The 12896-nt window shown below is 38.0% G+C and overlaps 1 protein-coding gene across 1 annotated transcript in view; it reads right to left on the bottom strand.

Annotated features, from left to right (window-relative positions):
• Positions 1-377: 377 nt before the first annotated feature.
• LOC145978991 (uncharacterized) overlaps positions 378-12896 on the bottom strand; it is a 37312-nt gene continuing 24793 nt past the window's right edge. The window contains exon 7 of the mRNA XM_083112051.1: positions 378-452. Within this exon, the coding sequence (XP_082968177.1) occupies positions 378-452 (75 nt within the window). The remainder of the gene's footprint in view (positions 453-12896) is intronic.

Raw genomic sequence — 12896 nt, 5'->3', positions numbered from 1 at the left:
TAATAATGCAAATACTTATGTGTTCCTTACATGTCAGCGATCATTTCCATGTGCATGTAGACACTGTCATGTATTTTTTCTTTGGGGGGGAGGGGGCCCTCATTTTTTTCCCCCAAATTTTGGAATTTTGAGAGTTAGCCCCCTCCCCACCGCCACATATGTGCCGAATTTGCTTAAATTTCATATAGTCTGAATCTCTGGTTCATTCTGCGTACAACGGTATATCACTCATCTCTCTAGGGCAATTAGCCTCCGATCTACACTCATTTAATTGAAACTCTGCATTTTGCTCAAAATCGGCTCGGGACCAAGGGGGTTACATGTGAAAATGGCCTTGGGACTCAAAAGGTTAATGAACATTGTTTATTTTTTTTTTCTTACTTATCACGGTCCTCAGAGGGTTCAAGCACTTTTCTCCTTTTCTTAGTTGGTTCATATAAGCTGAGAAAAACCTGTAAAGAAGAAAAAATGTAAATACCATACTTGAAAATGAAAATAATTAATAAAAATTCAAAGTACAGTAGAGCGTCGATTATCCGAACGTCGGTCAACCGAACGACTGCTTAACCAAACTGTGTACTCGCTCGCACCTGTTACTCTCCCACCCTACCGTCCATCATCCCCCTCACTCCCAAACCAAGTTTCCCACAGTAGTCGTCGCACTGAGCCACCGCTGGCGGAACATTGCTTCTAATGGGGCCTTCATAAGGTGCTGCTGACCGGCCAAGCCGCCAGTCGCTGTCAACAATCAACACACTTCTGTCGGCGTATGTACTGTTCATGCAAAATGCGTATGTAATATGTACATATTTTTGTTTAATAAACTGTACCACATACTATATATTCCTACTAAAGTTGCCTTTGTACGTTACTTTGTAATACATACTTAAAGAGATGCCTGTTTTTATGAATAAATTTACTGTACAGTACTTCTTTTTGGCAAATAAACATGTACAGTTCGATTATCCGAACAAACCAGTTTTCCGAACACCCATGTCCCCCAATTACTTCGGATAATCGACGCTCTACTGTAAATGGTTAAACAAGGAAGAGCACATAAAGGCAATTTAAAAATAATCATGAGGAAACGGACAAGTAGGGATGTGACGAAGCTGAAAATTTACTGATGCCGATGTACTCATCAATAATTTTTGGATCCGATAGTGATGTTAATATTTAACCGATTCCAATACATAAGATTATTCAACAGAAATGGGATGTTATTTTCAGCATGACAAAAATACATTTCCCATTGCATAATATATATATATATATATATATATATATATATACACACACACACACTGATGATACAAACTTTCAGGGATGATGGAGAAGGAGAAGGGCACATGTATCAATTTGAGATAAGGAACCCTGGTCCAGAAACGACTTAGTCGAAAGTTATAAGTGAAAAAAGGTGTATGAAGATGTAATACTTTTATTACCTGCACAAGTTTCACAAGCTGCTACATTCACAAGAGTTGTTCAAAGTTGCGGCCCCCAGCTTCGCTGCAGGCATGGCATACCCGTTGGAACAACCTCGGGATCATTCCAACAATGTCACAGGCAGCAAGAATTCTTGCCAGGAGATCCTCTTCAGTCTCTACAGGTATGCCAGAACTTTGTGCGACGATGTCATACCTGCAGCGAAGCTGGGGAATGCTACTTTGAACAACTCTTGTGAATGTAGCAGCTTGTGAAACTTGTGCAGGTAATAAAAGTATTACAACCTCATACACAGACTTTCACTTATAACTTTTGACTAAGTCGTTTCCGGACCAGGGTTCCTTATGTCAAATTGATACATGTACCCTTCTCCATCATACCTGAAAGTTTGTATCATCAGCCAGGAAACATACTGTGTATGTATGTATATGTATATATACATATATATATATATACACACACAAAAAGTGGTTATGTGAACTTTTAAGACTGTATATCATGGAAAGGACTTTTTCGAATTCACCTTCCTTCTGCCGGTAGAGTGCACACATCGTTTACACCACCAGATGTTTTGTCCAGGTCCGCTTCGCGAGGCTCCTCAAGAACATGCCTCCTCCGGTAGGCAGGCAGTTAGTGATTGACAGGTCGTAAAAACCCTTGTCTCTCAGCACTGGAATTTCTTTCCTTAGACATGTCCTAGGTTTTGCTGTTCGGGTCGATTGGCATCTTCATTGTCAAAAGCTGATGTTACCATTTGTGTCAAAATTCCAGACGAACGATAATATAGAGTCCTGCAGCAACAATATGTGGCTTGTAACATACATAATTGTGAAAGCTTCTCTTCAACTAATAAGGACAGTAGTCTAGTATTTGACCTCCGGGACGAGGTAGTTAGCACGTGCTATGACAGCAGGGGTCCCGGGTTTGAATCCCGAGTAAGACATGGATGTTTATGTTCTGAATGTGAATGTGAAAAAATAGGGAACTGAGTATAAACTGATATATGAAAAAACAGAAAATATGACATTGGACTGCCACGTAGCAAACCCAGGTTCAATTCTCAGTGTGAATGATTTCAAGCAGAAATTTTACCAACATTATCCTTGCATAAAACAGACTCTGGGGTTAATCCAACCTCTGTGAATGTATTTGATCTATTTTTATAAAATACTGATACTGATAAAATACTGATAGGCAATATATGCACTAATTTAATCAAACTTGCATATTTTAATTAAAAAGCAAAATATGGTTATTCAATACAATGTGGTACAAAAAGATAATAATTGATAAAATGGTCAACGTTTTTCTATTTATATATATTTTTGTTGTAACCCCTAATCAAGGGTAGTATTTTCCTAAACTTGACTTAGTTTAAAAATTGCGGCCATGTTTGACTTATGACTTGCGGCATTTTTAGCCTTTGTATACAGTTGCGTTAATTATGATAACTCATCTAAGAAAAATGATAGCTTTGGTAAAAACATTGTTTTCAGTACATTTCAAGCTACATTGTATGTTTCAACATTTTGATTTTCACCAAAATTCAAAGTTTAGGATTTCTTTTGTTAGGGAAGTTATGTAATATCAGAATATTTTGGCTGAATTACTGTTATAGCTCTTTGATCGTTTCTTGATTCTCTTTTTCAAAATTTTGAGCCCAGATGTCTTCGATGGGGGAGCTAGAAAAATTGATATTTACAGCATAAAGATAACTATCACAGGTACCTGCGAAATAAAATTTCCAGATTGATATTTCATGGATAACAAACCTACAACAGGGGAGGGATTGGTCAAAAACAGGCATTTTACATTATAATTTACAAAGAAATGTTTGCTTTTTAATAATCATTAATTAGAATTATTGTATTTATTAATTACATCATGCAAATGGCATAATAAGTTCGTTAGTAGTGTTATGATTTTTTTTCTTTTTTTATCCCATTAATTATGAAGAACTTCAGCCAGGCTCAACAAATATCAAAAGGCCTTTGAAACTACAAAATAGACTGCTTTATGCCAAATTTAAGTCAGATTACGTGTCAGTAAGCAGTTTTTTACTGCGACATTTGTCCAAAGGGGAAGTTTACAGATTCTGGCCTATGCTAACTTATTCTTTGTAGAATTACAAAAAAAAATGGGTTGCTTTTTTATTTTATTGTAATTTTGAAAAATTCAATTATGTATAAAAATATGTTTTGTTAGCTACTTGTATTTGAAAGAAATTTGTAAAGCCACCCACCTGCATTATGCAATGTGTTTTGAAGGCATCTTGGTGGATGGGTGGTGGTGGCTCTTTACATATTCATAGTCTCTGTTATTTATAGAGGCGATGCAAATCGTCTCTATGCTCCCGCGTAGTTATAGAGTATAGTCCCTTGTACGTAGATGCAGCCCATGCAGTGGGAGAGCCCCCTTTCCACACCCTCTCCTTCGGGAATCCAATGTCCAGGCAGTCAAGCTCTCCTATCGACTGTCTTTATCCTCCCAAAAATAACTTCCGAATTAAATTATGACTGATTTTGAATCAGGTGCAACACAAACAACATCGGAGATATTGAATTTGTTGAATCGTTACAGAAAACCCGATTTGCAGGTTGTAAACTTCTATTGGCTCCCGAGCGTTCATGTGTATAAATACAACCCCCTCCCCTCAATTTTTTATAATTCTCTAGGCATTGAATTAATAATGGAGGTTAGCATATTGAATTTTTCACCCGAAATTCATTACCAAATTTTAAAATTAATTCTTAATGATTTATTGATTTGGTGTTTTAAGTCCACTTTATGCACAGTAAGGCTAATCGGGACTGGCCCAGGCATGGAACCCGGGATCCCTTGATTACAAGGTGACGGAGCTACCACTGCGCCATCGAGGATGCTAAATATTTAATGGGGATGTAATTCAAATTTTTAATATTACAGAAGCCCTGCTATTTATTCCATCCTGTTTAATGATTACGAAAGATTGCAGTCTCAATTTAACAGGTGTACCAGCCAGATTGAATCTGCGTTAGCTTCCCACGTTTTGAGCACATACATAGCAACATCTTATACCTGAAGATGAGAGCAATGTATACGATGGAAGCTAACGCAGATTTGACCTGGCTGGTAACCAGAAAACCACTGTTCGATTGACGTCGTCAGGAAAGCTACAACTCCTAAGTAGAAGGGTGGAAATGCAAACGAGTTGGATAAGATAATTGAGGAATTTAATGAATGATAAGTCTGATGAGATGGAGGCAAAAAAAAATGTACATAAGAAGATAGAGTGCCTACTGACGAGAGCTAAATAGAATAAGATATTAGATGGAAAATACAAGAATTGATTTAGTAATAATTAGAGATTATTGTATGTGCAAAAAAATTGATGAATGAAAAAATAAGTTTTGATTAGGGTGCTGATTTATATATATTGTAGCGTGAAAATTGTGGTACAGACCTTGAAAATTGTCAGGTCCGGATTAAGCCAACTGAAGAATCTGCAAGAATAAAACAAGTTGCCGAATTGCCTGCCGTCTCTTATCGTCATCTTCGATCTCTCCAGCGGACACCTGTCACCGTCGCCGATGCCAGAAACCGAGGGCCAGACCAACAGCAAGGGGTGAGTAGCGTTCAACAACACAGGCTCCCAACAATCCTTCATCAGCCTCCTTAAGGGTAGAGGTGGTTAGCCAAGTCAAACTTAAGACCTATTGTATTTATCTGAGCTACGTCCCGGCGTGACTCGATCCCGTACCTTACCCGACATCACGCTACATGGTGGAGATAGCCGGGTCCACTCCGTGGATTTTCATAAAATTTTAATTTTTTTTACGTCACTCAAAACCACATAATTTAAAATCCCCGCCGCACACAGCAGCAACCCTAGAAGTTCTTCTTTTTCGATAATACACTTCGTATTATAAACTCCCCACTCGTAAATTTTCTCTTCCGCTCACTATCTTTCATTTCTTGTGAATAAGTGCATAAAAAATTCCCCCTCCCTAAATTCGCATGAACGAATCCCAAATTATTCTTCACGAAGAGCTCGACCGTTCTCTTGACCAGATTCTCTCCTTAGCCTCCGCTATTAATTCCCCTGCTCCTTCCCCCCGAATAACCAGATCCAAGGCTCAACATCCCGATTATCCCCAGTTTCTAGGTGGTCTAGAAACACCCAAACGAAAAAAGAAACACCCAGAACCCCAAACCAGCACACCTAGAACTAACACCCCTACCACCATCAATCCTACCCTACCACCATCAATCCATCCCCGTCAAGAATGTCAGTAAATATACCCCATGGTTTATACCCCGCCCCCTTCACAGGAAAAAACCCTCAAGAAGTTGAGCAGTTTTTTGAAAAGTTCGATAGCATTGCGGGCGCTTTGGCGTGGGAGGAAAATAAAAAACGCGAAATGTTGCCATTGTTCCTCGCAGACATAGCGCTCACATTTTTGAACGATCTCAAGAAGCAGCCAAACTTCAACACCCTCACCTTTCCGCAAATCAAAAAAGAATTAATTTCATTATTTAAAGGCAGTCACTTAGTCAGCATGCCTATCCACATTTTATTAGAGACAAAGCAGGAAATTAACCAGCCCATTCATGATTATGTAATTCGTAAGAAAAATCTCGTCCTTCAATTCTTCCCGCAAGCCACGAACCCTCAAATCCTTTCTTATGTTGTGTCGGGACTTCGATCTAAACACATCGCTGCGATAGGAGACAAAGAGTTCACCGACACAAGTTCTCTTATTGCACATCTGCAGAATCAAGAAAGGCAAGACATGCTGATTCAAGCTAGACCCAATGAGGAACAAACTGAAGCGATGAAACTGATAGATGCCGCTAAGTACATGCACTCCATTTACACAACAGCCTCCCCTCAGTTTCCCAGCTGTACGCAACCACAGGTCAACAACACGCATCCTTTCCCCACACCTCAGCCTGCTTCGTCATTTGTGACGTATTCCCCCCTACCCCCCTCCCGCAGATCTCTCAAGCTCCATACAACTTTCTTCCGCAGCAATCTTATCAAGCAACACCACCTCTCACGCCCACAGCCCCTCCTTCCCTCCCCTCCAGTCAAGCTCCACACACGCAGTCCACTAGTTCTACCAGCGCGGCCGTTTCCCAGTCTTGCAACGCAATTTTACCATCTGGCGGTTCAACAGCGAACCAACTAGATTCAGTCACAAATCAATTGCAAACCTTAACATTAGAAAATAAAGTTGAAGCGTTGTGCCACACTGTCCAGAACCTGGCAGATCAAATACAATCAAATAACAGTAATCAATTTCAGACCCGGCCTACTTTTTATGGCCAGGGGAATGGCAACCGCAGAGGTTCTACTCGCGGCATGAGACGTAATTTCAGATCTCAAGGTGGAAATAATAATTCAGTCGGGGGGCGACAAAATTCACAGTTTTCACAATGCCAGATTTGTTTCCGTTCAAATCACTCTACCAGGGACTGTTTTTATAATCCAAACAATGAAAACAAGGGCGATTTAAACTGAAAAACCGTGTGAATCGATGGGACGGATCCACACGCAAGACAAAATTTGACACAGTTCCTATCCTTGAAAAAAACAACCTATTCTTCATTCAAGCTCATGTAAATAATACCCCCCTAGAAATTATGATTGACAACGCAAGCCAGATTAGTATTTGTCCTCAGCATTTAATTCCACCCAATGCAAAGAAAATTCAAATGCACAGCATTATTAAAGGCGTCACTGGTAACAGACTTCCTATCTCTGAAATTGTAATACTCCCTCTTCACATAGGAAGATATAGGTACTCCCACCCTTTTAGAGTTGTGCAATCCAAAGAATTACCTCCTCTCCTTGGTAATGACTTCTTGAAGACACACAATTGTGACATTTCACTTAGTACTAACCTGTTAACTCTTAGACGCTTAGGCCATATTCCAAACTATAACCTTCCCACAAAATCACACACCTACACCATCCCTGATGTAATTTTTTCTAAACTACACCCTACTAGCAACCAACACAGTTTAGTAACAATCCCAGAAAATGTAACCCTACAACCTAGAACCTGAACATATGTTCCAGTTTCCATCACTCCCCCCCTCCCCCACAATATCCTACTCACACCCTCTCAGGAAACACTCCTTACATACAATATCCTCATACCCCATGCTCTCCTTAACACTTCTTCCCCCCTGTTACTAATTCATAACCCCTCAGAGAAACCAGTCACTCTCAAATCCAACACCCCACTTGGCCAAGCAACCCCCTGTGACATAATAGTAGACATGACAGACGCATCCAACACTGATATGACTACCACCACATACGCATGCACGGAAGACAATACAGACAACACAAGACTGAAGGAAAGTCAGAAAAAATTTGACCCATCTTGCATCAGTATTAACCCTGACTTATCAGAGGCAGACAAACAAAAAATCATACAGTTAGTATTTGATTATGCTGATGTTTTAGCTTGGAAAGGCGATAAACTCACCACCAAACTGATCGACGAGAAGAGGACGACGGCCTGCTGAGAGATCGCGACACTACGAGGCGGCAACAAGCGAGAAGTCCGTAAGCAGTCCGGATTAAGCCAACCGAAGAATCTGCAAGAATAAAACAAGTCGCCAAATTGCCTGCCGTCTCTTATCGTCATCTTCGATCTCTCCAGCGGACACCTGTCACCGTCGCCGAAGCCAGAAGCCGAGGGCCAGACCAACAGCAAGGGGTGAGTAGCGTTCAACAACACAGGCTCCCAACAATCCTTCATCAGCCTCCTTAAGGGTAGAGGTGGTTAGCCAAGTCAAACTTAAGACCTATTGTATTTATCTGAGCTACGTCCCGGTGTGACTCGATCCCGTACCTTACCCGACGTCATGCTACAAAATATATATATATATATATATATATATATATATATATATATATATATAAAAAGTAAAGTGTTCCCCTGTGCATAGCACCACGCCATGAAGGCGTATAGGGGTGTGGGGTATATATATATATATATATATATATATATATATATATATATATATATATATATATATATATATATATGTATATATATATATATATAATAGGGTGAGAAAAGGTGCCAGAAGGGCAGATAAACACAAATTAAAAAGCAGACAGTAAACACATCCCACATTAAAGGAAAAAGTTTGATATTTCGTAGCCTCGGCCACATTTTCAATGGAGAAGAAGACTGTTCACAGAATGAAGTATTCTGTGCTCCTACTCTTCGTCATTCTGTGAACCCCTTTCTTCTCTGTTGAAAATGTGGGCGAGGCTACAAAATATCAAACTTTTTCCTTTAATGTGGTTAAGTGTTTACTGTCTCCTTCATTTGTATGTATATATATATATGTATATTAAAGATCATTACATATGTTTTGTCATTGCTGTTTACCTACTAATTATTCATACTGTGCTTCAAAAGGTGCTTACTTTTAGGGAGACTTCATATCAAAGCAACATGCGACAAGCAACACATGTCTCTTGGTAACTGGCTCTCAGTAATAAATGCAATCAATCATTCAGCTTGTGTTGTCTGTTGCTTGTGTGTATATTTTTATCTTCGTATATTAAAAACAGTAACTACTATATTCAAGGTCTGCTGTTCAAATTTCCTGCCGATCGGAAGTATTGTGGTGGGAAATAAATATTTACAGTCTAACTTATAAACAGTGGTTGGATTTTCTTTACACCTACCATGAGATGGGTTGATGCTCCGACTACTGGAGAGGGATAGAGGAGTGTCTAGGAATGGAAATCCTTTCCGAAAATAAAATCGTAGCTACGCTACGCCACTGTTATTGTTGTTAGTTTTATGACAGTTTTGCCATTCGCTGGCTTTACTGATCTTGAAATTTAACATATATTATCTATATATTTTATTCAATTTCTGTTACTTAGCGTAATTTTTAGCCAACTTCGGCTAATCGCGATGATGATGAAGGAACGCCACCAAGGTCTAGTATATTATTGTTGTTGTTGTTTTATTGGCTCCAGTACCCCTTTCTACACCCTCGATTCCAGGCACATTTCATGAAATATTTAGTTCCTCATAACAAACAGTGTTTGCAAATAGGGTGGAAGTTAATTTTTTTTTATCTACATGCTACGAAACTTACATTTTTTATGAAATTAAAATTCCTTTCGTAACATCAAAAAGTATTTTCCTGTAGTTTACGGTTATTACAAGCATAAGAAAACAGTTTTCACTTGCGAACCCATGAATAACAATGTAATTTCTTTCCTTGATCTGCAAATTAAGACAACTGACTCAATAATTCAAACATCAGTCCATAGAAAAAAATTAGCGGTGGAAAAATACATCCATGCCAAATCAGAACATTCGCATATAACAATGGATAACATATTTTTAAATTTTTTCCTGAGAGCACAAAGACTATGTTCTAATAATGAGGATATCAAAAATGAAGAAGAAAGGCTCTTTAATATAGCAAAAGAAAATGGCTTTCACACTAACAGAATAAACCAAATCAAAAAACAAGTCGCAAGAAAACTAAAGGAAAAGAGAAATACAGACAAAGATGAAAAATCTGTTGAAAAGAAATTTGTGTGCATTCCATTCCACAAGGGATTCTCACATAAAATTGCAAAAATTTTTAGAAGTTTTAATTTCAAAATTGTTTTTAAATCACCAAGAAGTTTGGAATGTACATTTAATGAATTCAAAATGAGAAACTCGCTACCAGATGTGGAAACCACAGGAATATATAATATAAGTTGTTCATGTTCAAAAGATTATGTGGGACAAACAGCAAGGAAAATGGCAATAAGATGGCACGAACATGATTTGGACATTATAAATCTAAACCCAAGAACAGGTTTGTCAACTCATATCATCGAAGAGAAGCATTTGATTAAAAAGAGAAGGGTTTTAAAAAGATTAACGGGAAACACAGAGTTGAATGTCTGGGAAGCCTCGTTCATTGCAGAAGAACACTGGAATAAATTAAATAATGAAAATGGTAACATAGATCCAGTGTGGAGTTTTCTTTTTCACAAATGGAGTAAGCCACCATCTTTAAAATTTAATGTAACAGAAAACATCAAGAGACTTTGTGAAAACAATGATGAATTTGAATTACCTGATGATATTTGGGATTCATAATTTAAAAAATAGACTGCTTTTTTCACAGTTAAGTTGCTATATTACAACAATGTAACATTGACAACATCCATTATATAACAGATTCTTTTTGTTTAAAAATTACTAACCATTGTTATAACTGTATCTTTAGTCAAAATGAAAATAAATGTCTGATGAAAGGAGCGTGTGTTCTCCTGAAACGTCACAAAGAAAAAACTGTTTTCTTATGCTTGTAATAACCGTAAACTACAGGAAAATAATTCTATCATGCTAGCAATGCGTACATACAAGAAAAACAAACATCAAAAAGGTTTTTCAGAACTTCTATAATGGTGAATGATTGTTTCATATCACAGGCGCAAGTCTGAAGATTTTGGATCATGGATTCATGTCACAGGCACACGTCTGACTTTTTCTTTTTCTTCTTATGATTGACTTGTGCAATGGGAACATTTGCGATTGCGATATGTTATTTGTGTGATATATTGGCGGATTGGACATTTCAGACATTGGATTTAATTTATGTGACTTCAGAAATTGGAATTAATTATTCTTTTTGGCAACTGCAGGCCGTAAAGGGGAGGGTTGTTTTTTTCTAAATGACTTGTGGGATGAGATAATTTGAGACTTCTTATTTTTATGATGGGAAGGGAGTGGAGGGTGGTATTCTGTGGAAAAGGACAACAAGGACTTTCAACGTAGGAGTTACTTAATTTTTGGACTTACAAATTTAACTTCGACCCGCAATTCAGTGCCTGGCCTTGGTAAAACGAGGTAAGTTTCCTTCTTAGGTTTAATTTTAGCCTTCATTTTTTGTATCTTCATGTGTCAATGCGGAAAACAGTGAGAAATAGTGTTGGGGGCAGGTGACTCCAGCCAATTTTTAACATACCTTTAAAAAGGACTCTATAGATAAAGGTGGATAGCCGGAGCATATCATAGCAGAGCGGAGGTGGGGCTGCGGTAGCGGTAGGGGGTGGTAAGTCTAATCCCAGGGGCAGAGCCCGGAATATGTGGGATATTTGGACTCAACAATTTCAAACGACAAAATCTCAACTTTAAACGGCTGTACAGTCGTAAATACTTCTTTCCACACTCCAATTTTTTTAAATTCACAATTAGGATGACAATCTGTATAATGAAAGGAAAAAAAATGAAAATTCGAGGGTGTAGAATAGGGTACCCGACCCGTTTTATTTACTGAGTTTTTCTTTGTTTCATCATTTCACAATTTTTAATATGTAAATATCATAATGTAATGGTATGTAAACCATTGCATAAGAAGAAAGTATCGAAAGATGCACATAAAATGTCGGTGCTTAGTGGGGGGGAAGGGAGGCACCAAACCACAATCCTGCCCAGGGATCTATGGGGTTGGCATCTTGTTTCAACTTTTGGAACCCCGGAAAACTGAATTCGCCTAAATATGTGAAATGACGGCACACAGGTTCACAGTTGATACTTATGATTTATCTTTATGAATGTAATTGCGATTATGATAATCTATAAATAATGAAGTAGATAAATAACGTTCAGGTATGTTTGAAGTAGTCGAGACCAAGAGTATGAGATACTACTAAGAAAAATGAAACCTGCAGAAATGAGAATGGCGAGGAAGAAGAAAGATCATCCATGTTAGATGTAGTGAAACAGCAGTATTTGTTGGTGTTTACCATAAATGTGGAAGTACTGTGCAATCAACATAAAATTTCTTGCCCGATCATTTAGCCGTACCATATAAGTGTACCATTAAAATTCCTTTGAATTATTATTACTTTTCATAGAATGTATTTATATTTCACAACTGTATACATAGCTACAGCTCGTTGGCTTACACATGAGAAGGAATAAATATCCTACCTCCAATTCTGGTTTGGCTCTATTTTAAAGACTGAGTCTCATACTCGATCTCGTGTCCCTAGGCCACACAGGATCTGATCTCGTATTTCAATGTAAATTAAAATCAAGATGTTCGTTAAAATAGATCTTTCTGATAAACTATGGTAGTTGTGGTGAATGCAAACATAGAGTGACATTAGAAAGTCATGCTCTTATTCATACCTGTATGCTACACTGGTTGTTCTCTGAATTAATTCATGTTAAAATGGCATTTGAAAATGATTAACTAATAGTTATTGTCAGCTTAAGAGCATAATTGCTAAAAAGACTACAGAAGCGGCTGCAAGGGTAAGGAACCTCTTTGTATGGATCACGTAAAATTTGAATATCAAAATATATTTATGTGAAGATGAAATCCACATCTTTGACAGGTCCCACACAAGGAAGTCATACGTCATCGTATAACTCATAATTAATATAGCTTATTTGTTTTCTAGATGAAGA

The sequence above is a fragment of the Lepisma saccharinum genome, chromosome 25 (genome assembly GCF_977018435.1).
Source record: "Lepisma saccharinum chromosome 25, izLepSacc3.1, whole genome shotgun sequence".
In the NCBI taxonomy this organism is placed as follows: Eukaryota; Metazoa; Arthropoda; class Insecta; order Zygentoma; family Lepismatidae; genus Lepisma; species Lepisma saccharinum.
Note: the sequence above shows the minus strand (reverse complement) of the source record. Positions and strands in the feature narration are given on the sequence as shown.